Source organism: Macrosteles quadrilineatus, unplaced genomic scaffold (assembly GCF_028750875.1).
Source record: "Macrosteles quadrilineatus isolate MER2022 unplaced genomic scaffold, UCM_ALF_1.0 Scaffold_2__2_contigs__length_208266976, whole genome shotgun sequence".
Classification (NCBI taxonomy): Eukaryota; Metazoa; Arthropoda; class Insecta; order Hemiptera; family Cicadellidae; genus Macrosteles; species Macrosteles quadrilineatus.
Window position 1 is genome coordinate 95,473,961 of NW_026542595.1, and position 24,060 is coordinate 95,498,020.

Genomic DNA, 24,060 nt, shown 5'->3' on the forward strand with positions numbered 1-24,060 from the left:
TCACCACACCATTGAACAAAAAAAAAAGAAATTATATTAGTTTACTTACCTTTATAAATTGGAGAATCGAACCCGGGCCGCTAGGTTGATAGTCCAAGATGATATCCACCACGCCAACTCGCGACAAATATATTGTCGAAACTTATTACTCAAAATTATTAACCATTATTTAAATATTTAATAAATATCAAACCTGCCCAATATAAGCATACAACCTTTACCCTCCTCGATTTATTTGACAGGTCAAACTATATCCACTACGTCAACTCGCTGACAAATATATTGTCAAAACTAATTACTCAAAATTATAAACGATTATTTAAATATTAAATATATATCAAACCGACACAATATATACATACAACCTTTACCATCGATTTATTAAACAGGTCACACTGTATCAAATTAAATAAGATCACATTAAGTTAGGCTGGATTGGCAAGTTCGCGAAATATCCAACCACACAACTAACTTAAACAACCCCAAAAACACCATCGATCGATGGGAAGTAATGCCTGATTGAGTACATTTGGAATGTAAAATATTTTTCCTTTGAATTATGTATTAAACCCACTCTATAATTATCACATCCTAATTCTCGTATTAAAAAGTGGTTGTCATAGTTAGAACTTCCATGCATAAATACTGGTAAAATTCTTAAGATTACATTGTGAACACAGCATATTCCTAAATCGTCCACTAAAGTCGCAGTGATCACGAACGGGACAATTAATTAATGTTAATTCACAGTCACACAGTTCATAGTCTGTAGCATTTTTAAACTGTTAAGGAAATTTAATTGTGTTAAATCACCAATTAAATTAGCCAGAGTTTTCATGAATGCCTACATTTTTCAGGAGCATCTGACCCTTTGATAAATGTAGAATAGAACTTTCCAGCACAGCCTTGTTTTTGGTTTTAAACGTTCTAAGCTGAATTTCATCTGTCAATGGTTTAATATAAGTACATTCACTAAGTATATTGAACTTTAAAGCCCCATAGTCACTTAAAAGGTTTTGAATACAACTTTTAATTTTTGATTCCACTGAAATTAACAAAAAACACAAGTCCTTATTTTCCTCATCACCGTTTTTAAGTTAAAATGTTTTTAAGTTTCCATTGAATGCATTTCTTAATACGCCAAATTCATTAAACAAAAATAGGTCTATCCAGTAAAATTGAATTCTTTCTTAGAAAAACCAAGATCGTTCGACACGTCGGTGGACCGCTGGTCTGCTCAGCCCTTTCCAAGAATCGAATTAGGTCATCCGTCACCATGAAGCGGTCCCCAAGTCTCCACTTCCGGCAAATCTTCTTGGGCCGTCTGGGTCTCGATGGTGTTCTGATGTTGTTCTGGTTGGAGTGATCCAGCGAGAATGTTGGTGACTCTGGCCCTGTTGGGTTGTCCGTCTCTAGTGGCTCAGGCTGCTCTTCATTTCCCTGTCTCTTCTTCTGGACCCCGCACGACTTCTGTTGGGTGGCGGGGAAGAGGGTGCCAGGGTATCCTTTGATCCGGAGGGGTTGCTCCAACTCGGCGGTACGGATCGTCTTGTTGGTACACCATCGATTCACTCCCGTCTCTCTCCTTGACCATGAACTTGGCAGGTTTTACGGGCTGGGATCCTACTGAGGGACGAACCCAATCTCTGCCACGAACTTACAGGCTTCCTGTGTCTTCCCGGTCAAATTGTCGTCGTCGGAGTACGGAGGAGATCTTCACACTCCATCGCAGTGTGCCGATGGGTTGCCCCTCCAGGCTGGCCTCTCTTGTCAGCAATTCTGCGAAGGCAAGAACATAAACATCAGCCGCTTCGTTGGTCACAATCCTAGGCGTTCCTTCAGGGGTTTCCCTCGTCGACCACTCGCAGGTGTTAAAAGTCACACCCTGGATTTACAATATTGTTTCTTTCAACTAAAATTATATACCTTACTAAAAAAATAGAATTAACCTGATAAGAGTTAGAAAACTACCTCCATGTCAAATTTACGAGTAGCAGGAATTGTTTTGAAATGTGGAATTGAAAAAATAATCCTAAAAAAAGCTGCTTCCCTGTAAATGAACCTAAATACTCAGGAGAATCAATTAATTCAGACTGCAAATATGCAGTAGTAAAATCGTCAAAATTTTGCCTGGAAATAATGTTGTTATATTCCAAAAATATGAATATTTAATAAATTTCACTATTATAGATGGAAGCGTTTGAAATATTAAATACAAAAGCTCAATAGGTAGTTTCATAAATAAAGAGCTATCCTTTGTACCTTTTGAGCAGGAACGTGCTGAACTGCCCGCCATTTTCTGGGATGTCTATGTCAAGCACAATCGCTTGTCCAAACCTGGTGGCCACTATCCTACAAGCAACAACAGGTACCCCGCTTCATCAGTCAGAGTGGACACCTCCACTCGTGGTAGATACACCTCTTCTCTAGGGTGTTACGTTTGTTGCTTAAAGACATACGGTTTTCTGAAAAATAAAACTCATTAGACTGGTGGCAAACTAAAATATGTATGAGTAGCTAAAATGTAGGGTGTGTTAAAATTCGGTCACATCATGCCGTGGTGTGTTGTGTTGTGTGATATGATTCAGGAATGGATTTTTAAAAGAAATGTAACAAGTTGCTTTTATTGACTAGACCACTGCTTATGTCCATTAACTCGTCTCGTGGTATGTCCTTTAGTCTCTGGAAAATCCTCCATGGTACAATCTGCGGTTGCATGTGCACAGTTCATACACAGAGGTCGACACACTTCCCGGACATATTGGCCTGTCTCCATAATCTTTACTAACCTGTAAAGCTTTGCTTTACGCTCTTTTTAGACCCTTCAGGCTGTGGAAAGTATCATTTTGTTAGTTAATTTATTAAATATAAAGTATTATTTGTGATACGGTGTTTAAAATTTCGTGTTGACGTTCAAGCCCCGATACACATACAATTAAAAGTAAAATGAAACAATAAAAAAAGTCAAATTCACACAACACCATATACATATATTTACAAAAAAAAAGTTATTACAAGACACTTTGTTACTCTTTTCACTCTATAACGATCCTGAGTCTTTTTACACAACCATACACGCGGTAGTCATGCATCATATTATCGAAGTCTAACTCTGAATGGTGATAGTTTAGTCTTTAAAACACACTCCTCTCTTTCGAGAATTTATACAAGAGGGTGAAGTAAACAAATAGAACAGTAATTTTCCTCTTTCCCCAAAACATTGTAGAGGACCACATCCGAACCAAGGACATTGTGGTACAGCTTCATTGTGGTACAGTTGTGGTACATTGTGGTAACAGCATATTTTCTGGAAAAATATGTTCTGCAACCGAAACCCGCCGTGACAAAAAGTAAACGCTGCGACCAAACAATTGTGAAACCAAAACTGTGAAATTTGGTATGAATTTCACAGTGAGGCCAACCAATTGAAACGCTTCATGAAAATATAGTGCTAATTTATTATAACTAAATTAGCAAAACATCTTAAGTAAGATAAAATAATTAATATTGCTTGTAAACTGAAGGCTAACGACTGATGAATTCTAGTGGGTGTGTAAGAAAAGGGAATGTATTATTTGATTATTGTTTTAATTAGTATATCTGTGGAATACCCTTTAATTCTAGTAACGTCTGTTGGATGCTTTTGATTCCACTGATTATTTTAGACTGTTTTTGTAGCTATACCGGCTCTAACATTTGACATGTCGCCAGCAGGATAAAAGGTAAATGAATCACTAACACATGTTATACACAATTATTTATTGAAAATTACAATGAATTTGTAGTATTGGCTCAGTTTAATGCTGCAACTGGTGCATCTAGTAAAGATCATCATTTAAAAGTTCTCTTAAATGATGACTATTTTCATCATCTTCACTAGATGTTACTCTCGGGTCCTGTGCTGCTCCATTAAGGGTGTTAGATGGAGCATATACCGTCTGTGCTTTGTACCAAGTGACATCATATGGTGTTCTAGAAGTTGATGATATAAATTCACAGAGATCTTCGTGACAGAGCGTCGTGTGCGATGGACCCGATTGTAATAAACCTCATAAGGATGAAAGTGAGCCAAATAGAGGTTTGGCTGTTGCTGTTGCTGAGCCTGTTGCTGGGGATCTTGCTGTTGTTGCTGAAGCTCTTGATTCTGCTGTTGCTTGCCTTGATTATTCTCTTGATGAGACATCCTGTAAAAGAGGGATATGTAATATTGCTTATCCAATCAAGGTGTAAGTCCATTTATAATTGTAAATGCCATTATAAACAAGTTTTAATCAGAGATCGAGTTAGATCAATGGTAAAGCGCGTGCCTCTAGAGTATAGCATTGATTTAACTCGCATATTTTTGAGTAAAATACTTAAACTTTTTGCTGAAACCCACCGTGACAAAAACTGTGGAAGCTGCAACGAGGAAACAGCAAACACAACAATTGTATTTAAATAATTCATTATAACAAGTTAACTGTCATGACTGGGGATTGAACCAGGGAAGCCTGTTTGCCATTAACTTTTAGCAACCTGATACTTGTGTCACAAAAAATGGAAACCTATACTGTCTGTACTTGTGGTCTTCATTTAATTTTGACTGTCCTATTTTTTTAAGGTGGTATAGCCAACTGTATGCACTCAGTCTTGGTGTGACTGTTAAATTGAACGGTACAATGTCACATCCTGCTCAAGAACACCCAAATTTGTCTAAAATATTAATGAAACACTCTTATGAATTAGTATAATTAAAGAACTTATATTTAAACTTGTTTTAATGAAAGCATTATTACAAATTCATCTTTTAATGGGTTTTCTAATTCTTATTAATTAGTAAGTCTAAGGGGTATCAGGCTGTAAACTTTTGTTTATCACTTTAGTGTCTTGTTATTTGTTTATACTCAGCTTTTGAGCATCTTGATGTAATTAACGGGTTGTTTAAGAGTCAAGTACATGTACTCAATGATTCCTCATCATATAATCAACCTTTGCTTCATTATCAAGCTTAAACTGCTGTTAGGAGTGTAATGTTTTAGTGACATTAGTATCTATTACTAACTTTTAAAGACCATAAGTTTATAGAGATATTATCTTCCAAATACAATTTATAATATGTACTAACGGTGAAATATTTTGTAAATAGTAAGAAATTGCTGACGTCCTTTCTTTATAGTCCGCTGGGTGGTGGATGAGTTAGTATTCATTTTTTCTAAAAAAAAAAATGAAAATAAGTTTATAAAATATCTAATTAAATACTGTACAATAAAAATACCATCAAAAAGCTCTTTTAATTGCAGAAATAAAATAAATATCCTGCTATATAAATAAAACAGTTAATATTTTTTTTAAATATTATATGCAGTTCATTTGATTTTTAAATAAAATATTTTTTATTTTTTATATCAATTCAGGAATTATTATTTTTGAATAAATATAAACAAATTATTTGTTGGATAAATTTTATAAATTTAAATATTTTTATGCTAATACGGGGTTTTGTTAAATTTTTATCGTAACTGATTATTTTGAGTGTTTTAAAATTGTTCTTACCTCGTAAATGATAAGTTTTTGTTCAATAATGATAAATCAAATGAATATATTAAATAATATGTATGTATTTAGCATGTATTTTATAAAACTGTTTAATTGTATTGGTATACTATATATCTACTTTTTGTTACGAATTATATATCCTAGGTTCCCAACTAGTTTGTAATAAACAAAAAAATTGTTTTGTGAAACATTATGAATGCAAGAATCAGCTATAGCTTTTGTATAAACATAAAAAGGTTTGGTAAGTAAACATTATTTCCAAATAGCCTAACCCAAATTTTGAACTCACCAACTTCAATTCGTCGATAAATAAACCAAAATAAAAGTAAAATTATAATATTTTCTTATATAAATCTCATTCGGATTGATGTAAACGAGTAATTATGGGATTATTGCAAAGTTAGACTGCAATATCCATCCATGCGTAAGTTTTGTACAGCGTTAATCTTCATACTGCTGACTAAAGCATCCACATAGAGGCTCTTAAATCTAAGTATCTTGGTAAAATCATTTTATAATTGGTTGTTGAATATATAGTGATAAATCGTAATACAGTATTACAATTCAAAACTGGCTAGACTTTGCCTAAGATTGTTGTACTTGAAAATAAATTCAAATTTTCATTTTGTATCCCACTTAAGCTGTTGCTTGGTTTTGTTGAAGATTTAAAAGAAATGTTGTTAAACTAGTATTTTTAAGGTTTCTGATGAAAGAGATCTGACAAAAGTGTAATATTACAAGCTACGACATCTTTACAAACGGTTGAATTTGAAATAACCAAACTTATCTGGATAATGCCTTATGTGAAAATTGATGATGAAATTAAACTATCACTTATTGGATGGTGAAAGATGGAAAAAATTTCAAGCCATATTTCCTACAATCAGTGAAGCATTTGAGGAACGTTATTACATATTATATTATAACCCATTTTTCATATAATATGTTTGAAGACGATATTTTGCAGCAGACTCAATCAGAACTATAGGTTCATAACCGTAAATGTTTTTTAAGTGTTCAAGATCACTTTCTCTATCCCACTATACTTTCTCTTCGAATGGTCGTCACCTTCTCTATACCATATATCACATAGCTTACACTTTTTTAACTTAATTGTAGATATGAATTTTTCCATGTTGTTATGTGGATATATTAAATAAATTCATAACTACCTAACTAACATTGGTATAACAAATTCACTAACCATTGTTATTCTGAGCTATTTTTTCGCTTCAGTTCAGAAAGCCGCTTGGTCTCTTCGATAGTAAGGTCTGTCCCAGCACTCACGATATTTATCGTTGACTCATAGTCGGCGAACTTGCTCCTGATAGTTACGAGCTTCGTAAAATACGGCAGCCGTACTCTGAAAGTGATCTCGTCTTTCTTCTTTATCTGTAAAATAAATAAATAAAGACAACAAAAATCTTTGTAAAACAATTTGAATAATATTAATTCAATTAGATAAACTATCTTAATGTTGTGTAGTGTTATGTTATGTGATATTTATCGTGTTATGTTATGTGACATTTATTTTATCATATGCAATCGTTTTAGTATCTTTCTTCAAACTAGGAAACTATGAAATTCTTTGTTTCATCTTCCAATATCAAATACAAATTCTTTTAATTATTTTCAAACATAATTATACATTTAAAAACTGATTTTATAAGCCAAAAATATGAAAAATAAATTAATAAATAAAGAAATTTATTACAACATTATCTAAATATAACACCAAAAGTACACATGAACTTTTAAGAAAACTATAAGTCACACCCTCATAAACCATATCCTTAAAATGTTTGTCATGACGAGAAACCTTGCACAAAACTAACTATTATTTCATAAATTGCCTTTATGGTCGTAATTCCTTTCTAAAGAGAACTTTCCATATAATGTTAAAAATACCTCAGCTATACTTGTTTGTAATTCTTTCAATTTATTACCTTATTAAAATCAGTTGTGATTATTTGTTTGTTTTACTGTATTTCGTTTATTTCAGGGTAACTTAACCAATCAATAGTTATATTATTACTTATGAAGTCAAACAGGGTGAAGCCCATGGATAAAAGCTAGTTAAACATAAATACTTTAGCAAATATTAAACAAATTGTTTTACCTCGACATTTCCTTGAGGAAATACACTCTTCAAAACTATGTGCAGATCCTCGATTGTCTCCAAGCCGCCATCTTCAACGAGACTAACGTCCCATGTGCTCGGGGTTGTTAGCGCTGATGATGATGATGCCATGAGTGATAAGAGACAAAAGATTTGAAGGTTATATACTATACGTCTATTTGTTAATAAGCAAACAACTTGTGTCAATCAAACAGTCACACGGACTGAGCACATGTGATTTTATGAGTAATAAGTGCAATGGAATTGGTTCACTCGTTGGCTGCATGGATTTCGCACATAAAAGTACAGAGAGCATGGACAATGGGACACTCGTGAAACATTGCAACTTCGAGCAGGAAAGTGAGGTCATATGGAACGTGAATGATGTAATCCTCTTCCCTAGCTGCTTCCCAACCAGTCTTCATTGCGGAGGCCAGCGATTGAAATGCGAGTTGCTTGTCCCACAAAGATGTCTGTTCTAGCCTTCTTCTCTCTTTTTTTTAAATGACCGAAGAATGCCTCCACGTGGTCCTCAGTCAGATTCCATTGGTGTTTATTTACCTTAATAGTTGGTGGATTGAAGTTCATGGGATCTGGGCGGAGCCATAGTTCGCTGATTTTGTCGCGATATTCAGCTGTGCCTCTCGCCGGAACTTCAAGCAGTACTCTGGTAACTGATATTAACTGGGGAAGGGTGGCAAAAGCGGTTATGGACTGTCGTATCATCGGACTGGCGATTCTGCACCTCTCGCTGTGGATGCTGTTGAGCCAACTAAGCAGTTCGCTGCCCCCCTTAAGATACCTATTGATTCTGCTCTCACACGGAACCCTTGACCTGATCCGCAACGCGATCTCGAGTTGTCGATCCACTGTGTCATTTGACCCTTCACAGATCTTGAAGTGCGCCAGGGCCTTAGTGATGTCACCGGTTTCTTCATATACTCGGGACAGGTCACGCAGATTGATATTTAACCTGTAGAAACTCCTAGTGATGGACTCTAACGCTTCGGTGCTTTTTGTACTTTGGTCACTCATGGTAGCTTGGATGGCTTCTCGATCTTTTCTAAACTGCACGTGCTTTTGCTTTTGCATGTTAACCTTCTTGAGTAGTAGACATTGTATTGTAATTTTGCTCAATTTTGGTAAGAAATAATCACGTCGGGGTCAACACTGAAGAAGTAGGTTCTTCTTTAACTATTTTTGTAACTTTTATGATAAAATTATTCAAGAAACTGATAGAAAATAGAATTTAATAAGCATGACAAAAACATAAGTGTATGAATTATAAAAAACCAGGAATGAACTAATTTCGTAACTATGCAAACGTATTAGAGTAAACAAAAACAAAATTTAAACTATTTAAAAAACAAATCATTGTCCAGCTGGTTGTGAACAGTCAGGTGCACTCACCACACCATTGAACAAAAAAAAAAGAAATTATATTAGTTTACTTACCTTAAGGGGATATGGCACTGAAAATGCTAATTTCCTTAACATTATCACTAGGTCTTTCAAACTTATACCATGTGTTTTATAGGCATAAGAATAGGTATAAACATAGTTAAAAGTAAATTTTTTCGTTAAGTTACACCCTTAATATATTTTTTTTCAGGTAATTAACTAAATTTGATATAACTTCAGTTATAATTATTGGATTTTAATAATTTAACCATCAGTTTGCAGGGAATAATGCCCTCTAAATATTTAGGTAGAATTATAACAGTATCTTTAATTTAATTTTTTATGGGTCATTTTGTAATTTAAAAAAAAATAAATTGGTTTTCTGTGGAAATAAAAAATCTTTTTTAACTTTAGAATTGACATACATTTACAATTCTTCCTAATTATTTAGATAACGACATTCTAAACACTTGGTTAAATTTGAATCATGTAGCATAAACCGTTTTGAAGATATATCAAATTAAGTAGTTAAAGACGTTAAAAAACTGATTAGCGGGAATCGCACGCTAAAGTTACACTTGGCAGTGTAACCATGGTGATACTTATTGTTGAGTTATGGATCAATTTTTTGTTTATGCAAGCATTTTATTATTATTTATTATATTATTAGGTAATTATTACTTAATTATTATATAATTAATATTAAGAATAATGATAATAATTATTATTATTACTAAAATAAGTCAATGACCGGATTTTTTAAAAATATCTTCCGTATTTTTTTTAATATAGCCTAAGCACAAAAAAAATTTATTTTTATTTTTGACCAATTTTTCTTATTTTTAGCATTACAAATAAAAATAATAGACAAATTTAAAAAATCACTTTTTTGAAGAAAAAAAATCATTATTTCAGTGCCATATCCCCTTAATAAATTGGAGAATCGAACCCGGGCCGCTAGGTTGATAGTCCAAGATGATATCCACCACGCCAACTCGCTGACAAATATATTGTCGAAACTTATTACTCAAAATTATAAACCATTATTTAAATATTTAATAAATATCAAACCTGCCCAATATAAGCATACAACCTTTACCCTCCTCGATTTATTTGACAGGTCAAACTATATCCACTACGTCAACTCGCTGACAAATATATTGTCAAAACTAATTACTCAGAATTATAAACGATTATTTAAATATTAAATATATATCCAAACCGACACAATATATACATACAACCTTTACCATCGATTTATTAAACAGGTCACACTGTATCAAATTAAATAAGATCACATCAAGTTAGGCTGGATCGGCAAGTTCGCGAAATATCCAACCACACAACTAACTTAAACAACCCCAAAAACACCATCGATCGATGGGAAGTAATGCCTGATTGAGTACATTTGGAATGTAAAATATTTTTCCTTTGAATTATGTATTAAACCCACTCTATAATTATCACATCCTAATTCTCGTATCAAAAAATGGTTGTCATAGTTAGAACTCCCATGCATAAATACTGGTAAAATTCTTAAGATTACATTGTGAACACAGCATATTCCTAAATCGTCCACTAAAGTCGCAGTGATCACGAACGGGACAATTAATTAATGTTAATTCACAGTCACACAGTTCATAGTCTGTAGCATTTTTAAACTGTTAGGGACATTTAATTGTGTTAAATCACCAATTAAATTAGCCAGAGTTTTCATGAATGCCTACATTTTTCAGGAGCATCTGACCCTTTGATAAATGTAGAATAGAACTTTCCAGCACAGCCTTGTTTTTGGTTTTAAACGTTCTAAGCGGAATTTCATCTGTCAATGGTTTAATATAAGTACATTCACTAAGTATATTGAACTATAAAGCCCCATAGTCACTTAAAAGGTTTTGAATACAACTTTTAATTTTTGATTCCACTGAAATTAACAAAAAACACAAGTCCTTATTTTCCTCATCACCGTTTTTAAGTTAAAATGTTTTTAAGTTTCCATTGAATGCATTTCTTAATACGTCAAATTCATTAAACAAAAATAGGTCTATTCAGTAAAATTGAATTCTTTCTTAGAAAAACCAAGATGATACCTTCTTCATCAACATGTTTTAGGATGGTTCTGTCTACAAAGCGCGCTTGTCTCACATATTTCTCAAACTCCTCCTTTGTCGTCTCAAGACGGACATCCATATGCCTCCTATTATTCTGTAGGCTTTTGCCAAAACAGGCATTGTTCATTAACTTAAATTAATAACTTAATTAACTTATATCGCTCGAGCTAGGATTTTTCTCTTTCAATATATTCCAATACAGAGTTTGTATGCAATATTTGTTTGTTTACTCATCTTTCATCGGTACTCTCGTTTTCCTAATACTTTGAGTTAATAATTTTAGTATTAACATATATCGTTACAAGGTCTTTAGGATATATAAGAAGCGGGGTTTATCTGACTACATTTATATTTTATAGTGAATCTAACACAGTTTCAATATATTTCTCATCTCAACTTGTGTTACTGTTTGCCAAACATGCACATTTATAGCATAAAACCTATTTTGTATCCAGCTTGGTTTTATTTAAAGTTAACACGTTCTGGATTCTGTGTTTGGTACTGTGATATATACTTGTGAGTTTTATTTGGCTCTCACTTATACAAAACTAATATTCTTAAAATTTGGGTTTCTAGGAACATATACACAGATCATTTAAATTTTTTATTTAACTTAAAATTTTATATTGTAAATATTTTGTTTAGAAATGACCATTTGTCCTACAATTTGTTTCGTGTTACTTTGGAGAGACCTCCTTTTTCTTCTCCTTGCACACCTCCTCGCCCGGGTCTGGTCTCCGGAGTACAACGGAGGCTGATCTTGCGGCCTCCTGGAGACCCTCTTCGAGCGACGAGGGCGGACACGTGGAGGTCTCTTCAACGTAGGGCAGGGCTCCTCCTCTGGTGTCTCCAACATAGGGCAGGGCTCCTCCTCCTCAAGTCTCCCCAAGACTGGGACTAATGAAGGGTTAAAGTTGGCTTCCTCATTTACGTGGTCCCAGTTTGGGTTTTTGTTATCCATGAAATGGACAACTGAAGGGGAGTCTGTAAAGTAAAAAAGTTAATATCGCAGTATTCATAATATGTTTAAGATTAATTTGATTTTATAAAAAACATGGTGTTTTATTTCAGAATCATGTCAAACTTGAACAAAAAGCTTCAGGCTCTCCAACACGTACCGTCTCTGCCAATTGTCTCTACTAAAGAGCTTAAAAACCAAGATGGCTATGCGATCGTAGATGCTAGAAGAGTGGAGACGAGGTTTGGCATCTCGATAGTTTGCGAAATCATAATGCCTGATAAGAGGCATGCAAACACATATCTACCGACTAGATTTAACCTAGAACTAACGGACGAGGACTTACTACAAATAAAAAACTCTGGTTACGAACTGAAAACAACAGGAATGACTGGCCGAAGACAGAATAAAAACCCCAATGTTCTAGAGTTTAAGAAGATACAGTACTCATATGTATGTGTTTGAATTTAATGTTTAATATTACATTTGGATCTATACTGAAAATTGAATATTGTTATTTTCCCAAATTTTACACACTGTTTTTATACTGAATATATATGATTTTTGTACTCATATCTTCGGTTTATAATAGCTATATGTTAATTTTCATTTACTATGATGATTTTATATTATATGAAAATAATTTATTAGATAATAGTAGTATGTGGGCGAAGATAGAACTTACATGGACTCTTATGGGAGCTCCATATTTGGACATGGGATAAAAAGTACTTGGCGGCTTGGGGGATCGAACACGGTCCGCCTGGATGAGAGGCGAGTACGCTATCCACTCGGCCACAACGGCAGTTAATAGGATAAGAGTGTAAGGTGGTATAATAGACTTGGAGGTGTGTATATAGGATAAAAAGTGTTTGGGGGGTTGAGGTCTCGAACCCGGGGCGCCTGGGTGAGAGGCGAGTACGCTATCCACTCGGCTACAATGGCAGTTAATTAGACAAGAGTGTAAGGGGGTATATGGAGGTGATAGCTGCCGTGGTAGCTAAATTCGTCGCCGCCGCCGCAGCTAATATGTCTGGTTTTGATTTTGGCCACCAGAGGGGTGATGGAGTTCTGATTTTGTCCACTAGGTGTGTTTGGTTTTGATTTTGGCCACCAGAGGGGTGACGGAGTTTTGATTTTGGCCGCTAGGTGTCCCGCGTGTCTCTGGTGGAAAAAAAATCCCGTGGGAATTCGCTGTGCGGTGTAAGAGATTGACGGAGTTCTGATTCTGGCCGCTAGGTGATTGCCGCCCCCGGGGGTGGCGTGTGTAGTTCTGATTTTCACCACTAGGTCCTGCGAGTTTGGTTCCACTAAGTGGTGGTAGCGGGATAAATCCCCGCACCGGGATCCCTGTGCAAATATCCCGATCCACAAAAATCCCCGCTCGGTTATTACTCTGTGTTTAAAAACCTTACCTGGGGAAAAATCCCGTTTCAATACAGTGGTACAATGCCCTCTGGGGACGGCAGTTCTTATTTTGACCGCAGGTTTATGTAGTTCTGATTGTTGCTACTATGTTGCACCACTTTTGCCGGATATTACTATTGGTCATCTGAAACAAAACACAAGTTTCCTGCAGCCTGCAGGACAGGGTGTGGGACTGTCCGAGAGCCTGTAGGACACCCCCAGGTTAGGGTATTATATGATGCTGAACGTCAATCCAGAAATTAATAGCTAGACTAGCTGGTAGATACGTTAGCATAACACATAATACCCCCTCCCTTATTTTAGGCTGAGAAAGATTTAATCAAAATAGATTGTAAATCTGCCTAGAATTGGTGCCCGACATATCGGGCAGGTATTGAGCCTGTAGGCACAATCTGTGCAGCAGGTGTTCCCACAAGGTTGAATGAAAATATTCGGGAGGGGCGTTAAACAAACAGCACAGCGGACCTCTCTTGATGGTTCCGGATCTTGATTGGGGTGCTGCTCTTGAAGCCAACGGGTGATGCCCACCACTATTGAGAATAACGATGACACCATTAGCTGGAGTGTCCCCTGGGCCGCCGTATATCGAAGGTCCTGGCTCTCTAAGGCAATATTATTGACAATCCAAGTGAGGTCGGAAAGATCCATATGCAGTTTATTTATATCATGCCAGGCCTCCTCTGGACTTTCGACTTTAGGAATGGGGAATCGATTGTATTGCTGAAAAAATATGAACATGCTAAAAAGCTATAGATTATAACCACACACACACACACACACACACACACACACACACACACACACAAAAATGCACGAGCTTTTTTTGTGATAATTACCTGGAAAAATTTGTCTACTCGTTCCAACCGTTGATTGAATGGAATGTTCAAGCAGTAGACACATCCACAATGAGTACACTCCGACCGTAAAATGGACGGCCTAGATTCACCACTGCTTGGGGATGGTGGTGGTGGTTCCTAAAAAATGGAAAATATGACTCACCTCATTACAACGTATTGATAAGTCCAGCGGTTATGGAGCTGGAGAGTAGGAAGTGGAAGGCCTTGAAGATTCTGCCAGGTCTAGAGCCTCTACGTTCCTCGATGTCACTCCGTATTCTCTTAAGAAGTTCCCTAAGGTGTTAGGGGATGGCGGTCTGTCAAATGAGGGAGACGGTGCCCACCGAGAGTCTCTTTCAGCTGCAGAAGGTGGTCGACTGTTGGCAGACAGAGGACCTCTGACAAAGAAGTCATCTGGTGTGCGTAGAAACTCCCTTACAGCCGCAGAAGATGGCCGACTGTCGGGAGATGGAGGGCGTCTGACAAAGAAGTCATCTGGGGTTCGCAGAAACTCCCTTATAGCCGCAGAAGATGGCCTACTGTCGGGAGATGGAGTGCGCAAATCAATGTAATCAGGAGATGGAGTGCGAGAGGAGTAATTCTGCAAATCAAATAACATTTCGGTCACAATGGTTTATTTTACTTACACACACACACACATATATATATATATATATATATATATGCATCATACACACAGGCATGGAAGAGGTGATATGGGAAGCAGAGATTTTGGGTAAGACCTAAAAAGTGGAAAAACTAAAATCTACATCTATTACAGTAGTTAAAGACAACACTATTTGTTACCTCAGGGGTTTGAGGAGGAGGCGACCAATTCGCTGCGGCGAACAAGGTGGAAGGTTGCGGCTCGTTTGTCCTCCTCGGAGGAGGAGGCTGCGCAACAGCTCCAAGCACCAGAAATAATAGACCCACAAGCATCTTGGCAATTCTGTGTGACAAAGGAAACAAGAGCTACTTTTATACCATCCTTTTTCCCCACCACTTCCTCCGTTTGAGGGGGTAGGGTTAAAAATAAAAACAAACAGGAGTTTCATACAAACATTGTGTTTATTGACTCTTTCAATGTTTAAATATTTTTACATCTGGTGATGGTCCTGTAGAGACTGTACATTGAACGCTGTATGCTTTCGTCGAGGTGAACTCCTGTAGATCCCCCGACGTCAATGCGTCCACAAATCGTGCCGGAAGAAATGTGACCTTCTTGTCTCCCTCTGCCGTTTCGATGTCCAGCAGGATTGTAGGTCTTCCGAACTTTGTGCTTACTTTTCGTGCAGCCATAATCTTAGCTGGTCTGGTGAGCTCCCTCACCGCAATCTTCGGGTAGTCGGCCTGACGCTCACAAGCAGCCATACGTGACATAAGATCCATCTGAATTCAAATTACAGCATCAAATTGGTGTGTTGTGTATATCTTCTTTTCAGACATCTTATTTTCCTTATCGTTCTCCTGAACAACACCATTGTCACTAGTGTCTTCGAGGTGCCATCGTGGCGAATTCCATTCTTCCCCTTTGTTTTCTGCGTATTTTTCAAGGGATTTAAACATGATTCTCAAATGAGGTTCATGTTTAAATCCCAAGCTATCAAAACTTTGTATCCTAAATTTCTTTAGGTCAACAGAAACAAGAGCCCAGTGTCCCTTCTTTCCTATTGGACCATGTAGTGGAACAAGAATAAGGTCAAAGGTTAGAGGGATTGTGTGAAAAATATCATTGTCATCTGGTTATTGTTAAAAAGTGTTCGTACCCCTTCACCCCTATAAAACGTCCTACTTCCAAAAATTTGTAATTTTTTTCAAATTTTTACCAGTTTCCGCAATTTTTTCATTTTCATACTTAAATAATTCCTTTTTGCAAATATTATTAATACTTTGTATTTTACTTGGTTTACTTTCGGTTTGTTACATACATGTATTTTTCGTAACTTTACTCCTTGACGCCCAAAACTTAAGTTTAATGTCAAAAATTAAAAGGTTTCACCAATTTTACGAGGTAATAATAGACTCTTTAACTATTCCTTACGCACAAGGTTATTAAAACTATACAAAGTTTACTATATTTGAGCTAACAACATACACATATAACATACATAATATATAACACACATAATATACCAAAATATGATATAATACAAATAATAACCATTATATTAGAACCTGTTTCTTCTTAAATTCTATTAATCCAATGAATCAAAAAAGTTAATGGTGACAAAGACAAATTAAACAAATCAAAAAGTTTACATGAATTTGTTTTATATTTTTATACATATGTAGATAATAATCTTACTGATTAATGTTATAAAATTTTGAATATTTTAAAGCCGTAGGTTAATCTTGTATAATTTTAAATAGGCCTATTATTTTAAATTTTAGTAAACATTAAGTAGTAAAAGTAAATAAAAGATTTTTTTCAATAAGTAAGTTATTGCAAAAATCTTTTATTTATTTTCAGTTGAAACCCAGGGAAAAAATAGTTTTTGTTTTCTTTTTCTTTTTTTCCCTCTCTTTGTAGTTAAACTTCTAGTTGAAGGAACAGGTTCTATAGGAGTGACAAATTTGCTTGGGCTTTGGGGGACACTGGTCTCTTCAATGCCCATTTCTTCAAAAAAATTCTCCGAACAATGGAGTGATAATATTGAAAATGGGCTTTGAAAGGGGATATTGGTATCCCCTTGCACACCCTCTAATGCAAGAGGTTCCAATATGAAATCCCAAGAAACTTGGTCCTGATCTTCCTCAGGAGCCCGGTCAGGGGGCTGAAGTAGATCAGCCAAAGACTTATCATAGTCTGAAGGACTAATATTAATATCATCAAAGTCAATGGCTGGAAAAACCATTGCTTCTAGTGAATCGTCCAAACAATCACCTTCGTCAAAATAAAGTGTTTGTTTGGTCAATATGGCCTTCATATGGCACCTCCATCAACGGATGTCCAGACTGTATGACTTGTGTGGAATTGATTTGTTACGGGATAGTCGTTCCGCCATCCACGTAACAAAAAAAAACTCCTCACAATCCTTATCGTTCTCCTGAACAACACCATTGTCACTAGTGTCTTCGAGGTGCCATCGTGGCAAATTCCATTCTTCCCCTTTGTTTTCTGCGTATTTTCAAGGGCTTTAAACATGAATCTCAAATGAGATTCATGATTATATACCTCAATGAATCATAACACTTGATCCTAAATTTACTTAGGTCAGTAGAAACAAGAGCCCAGTGTCCAGTCCCCACTGGAATATGTAGTGAGGCAAGGATTAGGCCGTAGGTAAGAGGGTTAATCGTACGAAACCGTTTCATTACCCTATCTACATGTCCCTGTTCAAAGTCCACAAAAAACGCCGCGACAAGATTCAAGACCCGTGGATAATCTGCTGCACAAGAGCTGCGCAGCTCGAGTAGTCGGAGGTAGCTATGTCTTAATCATTGATACATTCATCTGGCTCCACGATCAGCATATCTCTTGGTGATAGAATAATTGGTCCGCGCATCTGGCACAACAAAAGAAAATATATGAGTACACAAGTTAGTTGATATATAATATATAGTTGTAGAATGTACACCTTCAATCTGAAAAAAATTAATTTTCAACAACAATTAACACCCTCAATCTGAAAAAGAATTAATATACAACAATTAAAAGTTTATAAATCAATACCTCTATACAGTAATATTTCTTCACCACCCGCAACAAAATTAGAAATATAAATAATATATAATTTACAAAAATACTTTAAGGGGGCATCATATGCAAAATATTAAGTTTTATACTACGCCATTTCAAACTGGTCAGAGTGCAGTTAATTATGTGAACTCAAATCAAACCATTCACTGCATGCATGCACATGGGTTGGAAAACAAGTACGAAGGCAAACATGGGATCCCTACTGTATCTGCAAGTTATCCAACCATAATAACCGGTTTTGAAGTTGCCTCATATTATGGCTGGGATCCTGCCATCTTCTGGGGTAACCGTACGGGTAGTATGCCTATATACAACGACTTGGGATGTAACAGTGGCAAGGAAATGCCATTTCCTATGTATTATTATAATACTGAACCAATTCTAATAATAATTTTATTGACATGTCGTTTGAAGATATCAACATCTTCTCCGGTGGCTTCTTACCACCTTCATTACACGTAGGTGTTATGCCAATAGCATCATGGAATTAATTACCTGATAATAAAAAGTTCGTGCCGGCTACTGTAACTTGGCATATAACTACACATATTGAAATTGAAGCTTCCCAACAGTTTATGGATCCATTTATGAGTCTTGGTACACCACAGGCTGCCAGCACCTTCAACACGGATTTATTGAAACTTGACGGATATCCCTACAACTGGTATGGTTATAGGTCCAGAATAGAAACATACGGAGACACTGGAACCCAGTCTGCCCGGAAGGACACACTAGCAGCAGCTGACTCTGGAGTCGCATTTAAATCTACTAAGCCACAGCAATTACAGACTACAGTTGAACCAAGTAGTTAAATTGTAACTCAAGAAAATATTTCAAGTACAAGTAGTACTATTACTACACAACAGAAATTCCAATTGAAAATGTAAATGTTCTGCGACGTGTTCCCCGATCCATTTGCCTCCGGTGTTTGCGTGTGAGACTGTGTCACGGTTGTTGTTGATGTTGTATCCGTCGAGTGGCTGCCGGTACAACACGAATGTGGGGGTTCGATTGGGAAGTTAAATGATTAAAATCAACCGAGCTTCTAGTAAAACACGATATATTGACTAAGTCTATATATTGACTAATAGTTCTAAGTCTCAAAATGCGACTAAACAGTTGATAGCTGCACTGACGGGCTCTCTGAGAACACCCTCCAGTAGCAGGTCCTAACCGAGAAGTTTTGGATCTGCTCCAGAGTCCAGCTTAAATACGGATCTCTAAGTGGGGGCGCAACCCTCCTTCTAGAACCTTCTAGCAATATCAATAAATGTCTAATAAAATAGTTTGAGAACTGTCCATTAACAAAGTTAAGTATCATCTAGGAAGTGTCAAAGTGTTGGGTTAGGCTTTAACATATAGCTTCATAAAATAGATAGGGTTGACAGAGTTAAGGATCAACTAAACAGATAAGTGCTCTCCTTATCTCAAGAAAACAGAGGGCTGAGACCTAAGTTATACAATTTGACATATTTATGTGGGCCTCTATTGATAATTATCACAAGCATTCTTGAAAACCCTACCCTTATTGATGAACAACAGTCTCCACTTGGAGTTAATTGTTGTTGTGAGTTGGAAGTAATTCACATAAAGATCAAAACTGATTACAAACTGTCACTAAACTATGGCACTACAACATTGACATAGTATCTATCTGTTGACCAACCTGGCTTTCTTCTGCTGAAATTGGTAATAAGATTTATAGATTTATTTGCTTAACATTTTATTCCAAAAGATGTTTCAACACATTTTTAGCGAATTTCCCATATAGGGAATAAGCTATTACCGTAGGTCTCATGGTAAGACCTAGACCCGGGACCGATTTACTTTTTCGTTTTGAGGTCCCCAGAGGCTAAAAACACCATCCGTTCAAATTCACATATATATATATATATATATATATATATATATATATATATATGTGTCCGTTAGCGCGATAACTCGAGCAAAATTGATCCGATTTTGATGAAATTTGGTACAAACGTGTAAACCTACATTTATTCGAACGAGTTCGCGAACCAGCATAATCGGACCATGGGATCAGGAGTTTATGGGGGGTTTTATGGGGTAAAAATGGATTTTTCTCATTTTAGACCCTAAAAACTTTAAATTTCTAAATTTCTCTCTAGACCATTTTGAAGAGCTTAAAAAAACAAATAATTTAGTATATTGAAGTGTCTTTGAATGTTCATTGACTACGGAGAAAATTAAAAAAATTGTACATTTAAAATTCCCATGTTATTCTTATGGAGAATAAATAAACTGTTCTAGTTTGCTTGTTTATGGATATATTTTAATCAAATTTGGCAATTTGGTTTATTTCATTCTAAGCTATCAATATTTTAATTGAAAAAACACACCTCAACATCTTCCCCGTAGCAGCAAACCTAACTACTCACTAAAATTAATGTTATTTAAATAGGAAATAAATCTGAAAATTTATAGGGAATATTTTAGTAGAAATCAAGCTGGGTAAATGGAAATTCGCTTAGTATGCAGGTTTGCTGCGACGGGGGTATTTTATATTTGGATGAGTTTAATTTTTCCTAATTTGATTTACTTAATATATCTTTATTTAATAAACATAAATCATTTAAAAAACTATTATATTCTGATAAATATTCGTTATCACATCGACCTGTTTTATTTTATAATCATTTAAATCTACTAAAAAAACTTATTGTACAGATTATTATTTTACTATAGACGGCCTACTTTGTTCATCTTCTGCCATAAATGCGATTTCCATTTCCTCTTGCCAAGTTTTAGGAAACCGACAACGTGCAATCTCGCTTACTTCACCCTTCAGACCATTTCAAAAATCCGCACATACGTAGCTCAGTTTCCGAGTCAATAACTCGTTGCTCAGCGTCGTCGTCTACCTTCCGCACTGTAAGAGCACCTAAATATCTAACCTTCTCTGCAAACTGGTCTATGCCTTCGCCACGTTTTTGCGATGCATTTTGTAATATTACTGATAAAAATCCAACAGTATATAAGTGTGTGAAATTGTTTCAGTGTCGTATGTATTTAACATTGAATATATTACAAATGATTTGTATATAAAAGAATAACTACAAATTTGTTGAGAGAAATAAAGCTGCTTTATTTAAATCATGTTTACATAAAATGATACATTTACATGTTAATGTTATTTACATAACATATAAAAGTTACAAATGTTGTTTTATAGTTCAACATAAATATACAATGATAAAAAAACTTCTTTAATTTACTACTGTAATTTAATTTAGGTCCTGTTCTGACCTCAATTTACTATCATCATCGTTGCAAGCATCACCATCATTACCTTCAATAGAATAATTATTTACATTGTCATCATCATCATCAACCGACGAGTCTAGCTCAAACCGTGGATCCTTGTAGATCCGAACCCATCACAACATACCTTGCTTGCTCTGACTAAGAGCATCAGTAAGTGACCATTTAATTTATTCCAGTTTAGAAATTAAAAACGGAACAACTCTCACATTGTCAGTCATTTCGAAAATTCTAACAAACTAATTCAGTATAGTTACTGATATTTCCCCCCTGATAATATTAATCCACTTTAAAAATTACTCACTGAGCAATTTTCATATTGACAATCAATTCGAAACTTATGTCAACCTGATTCAGTATAGTTACAAAAATTTCCCCCTTGATAATCTGAAACCACTTAAGAAATTACTCACTGAGCAATTTTCACATTATCGTCTAATCTGTCCCTCGAACCCTGGAGGGATTTCAATTTCAATCCCCGTTGAAATGATTTACGAGAGGGGTAAATTTGCATTTTATTACACGTTAAAGGGAGATGTGCGTGTAAATCAGTCCCACTGCTGCCAGTGGTCACATGGCTTGGAATCGCCACTAACTGCTCGTACACTTCATGCATAAGTGATTTACGTATTTTGACAATGTTTCTTTGATGATAGCAATCTGTAAATTAGAAACAAAAAGAAATACTATTATAATATGTTATATTTATATGAAATATGTTTAATTAAAGGCAAGAATTTTATTAATGTCTACATAAAGTAACTGAGGTTTATTAATTTGATACCGTGTATCTGAAATAGAACAAACAGAAAAATAAAATTAGTAAAATAGTTTTAAAATTTATGTTATTTTCGTTTCATTCTTTTATTCGTCAACTCCTCAAAAATCTCTTTTTAATGTTTTCTATCTGAAACAAGAGCATAATGCCCATACGGTAATGTGTGAATATTATCACTTAAAAATACTCATTTATCATCAAAATATAATGAGCTAGATTGTTCAAATTTATAGTGTACAATGTACATAATATGATAGCTTTGAATGAAATTGTCACCTTTGTATAAATTTACATTACTAAACAGAGTTGCTTCAAATTTGCTAAACTTAATTTGATTTTCTTTAACATTTTTTTTATACTTTAGCTCTTTTGATACAGTCTAAAGTGAATAAATCTATTAAAAAAAATTTGCTTCTAAGACCTAGATACATGTACGTTTTAGGAGGAATTCCGCCAAACTGAAATTTATTTCATGTATCCTTTTTGTTTTTTCCACATTTCTATAAAGCATGGATGATGTAAATCATAATTATTTGTATCAAACAAATGTACGTAAACATAATTATGTTTACAAATTTACTATACACACATTTAATATCATAAATGAAACTGTCTGTGTCCACATACCAGAGACTAAGGTTTTTAGCTCCAAAGATCTTAGGAAATTTGGCTAAGTTATAGGACTGTTAAACCTATATTAAATGATTGGCTTATTAAATGTAACTTTAGCTTTACCTAAAGGGACAAAAATTAGACCATTGGTAGTTTTTATTATTTAAATAAGTCCATTTAATAATATAATAATATATCCATAATAAAAAAATAAATTATTTTTCATTTCAAATTTATTTATTTTATATACCTATAAATATATTTGAAATAGATTCTTTAAGTTTTTATTAGTTTATTTGGAATACGTTTTAGTATAAATATGAATTGAATGTATAAGCTATAAGCCTTGAATGTTTTTTTTTATAAATTTATAATGAATATATTTTGTCCATATATTTAATATATTATTTGAATGTAATCATCTTATATTTCTATTACATTTGTTTTACATTACAATAAGTATGTTAAATATACCTTTCGAAAGCATGATATTCATATTTTTGAAACATAAACAATTAGATTTATTATTATATATAAATGATAATACATTTCAAATATATTGAAACAAGGTTTAGTGTGTTTGAAATATATTTAAATTATATTAATTCTCTATTTACGATATACGTTGAGCATTTTAAATATTTTACAACATACTTTATTTACCTCAGCAATTTTTTAAGATCAGTGCTGTTTTTTTATCGATAATGACATGTTCTAAAAAACTACCACTGTCAGGAACTTTCATCATTATTGTCATTTCCAATACAACAACATGTTTAACGTATATAACATGAGCACATATTTAGATAATAAAAAAGTACGAAATGGTGCAATATATGTTGCCTTTCTGGGATGCAATATGGGAAACTAGGGCTTCCAAAGTCAAAGGTGCCTCACTATCTACAATTTTCAATTTATTTAATTTCCAAAAGTAATATATCCAACGGTTTTCTCTATCGTATATCATTTACTTTCTTATGCTCATACCATCGGAAACAAAATTTAAATGTCTCAAGCTTTTATCAGATATTGCATTATATTTTTAATATATCGAGATTTATAAAAAAATTAATAGTATAGCCAGACACCGTCGGCGACCCGGATAACCTGAACAGTTGACTGCAGAGTCTCGGTGTTCAATGATACCGTCACCCTGTACCACTCAGGCGCTACCCTTGGGGCGATCCGAGTAAAGAGGTCGAGAGGAAAGCTCACAATCATCAGTAGTGTGACCTCCAAAAAAAAAAAAAAAAAAAAAAAAAAAAAAAAAAAAAAAAAAAAAAAAACAACAAGGTTTAGC

The 24,060-nt window shown here is 34.8% G+C and overlaps 1 protein-coding gene across 1 annotated transcript; it reads right to left on the minus strand.

The window, feature by feature from the left end:
* Positions 1 to 14,581: 14,581 nt before the first annotated feature.
* Positions 14,582 to 15,327, minus strand: LOC128984627 (uncharacterized). The gene is made up of 2 exons (XM_054403962.1): positions 15,196 to 15,327; positions 14,582 to 14,989 (listed from the first exon to the last, which is right to left on the minus strand). The coding sequence occupies exons 1-2, from the start codon at positions 15,325 to 15,327 to the stop codon at positions 14,582 to 14,584; spliced, it is 540 nt and encodes a 179-aa protein (XP_054259937.1).
* Positions 15,328 to 24,060: the final 8,733 nt, after the last annotated feature.

Excerpts from the sequence above, each read along its gene's own strand:
- LOC128984627 (XM_054403962.1), bottom strand. The coding sequence starts at position 15,327 with ATGCTTGTGGGTCTATTATTTCTGGTGCTTGGAGCTGTTGCGCAGCCT. Across the intron at positions 14,990-15,195 it reads CTCCTCCTCAAACCCCTGAG|AATTACTCCTCTCGCACTCC; the intron begins GTAACAAATAGT and ends TTTGATTTGCAG.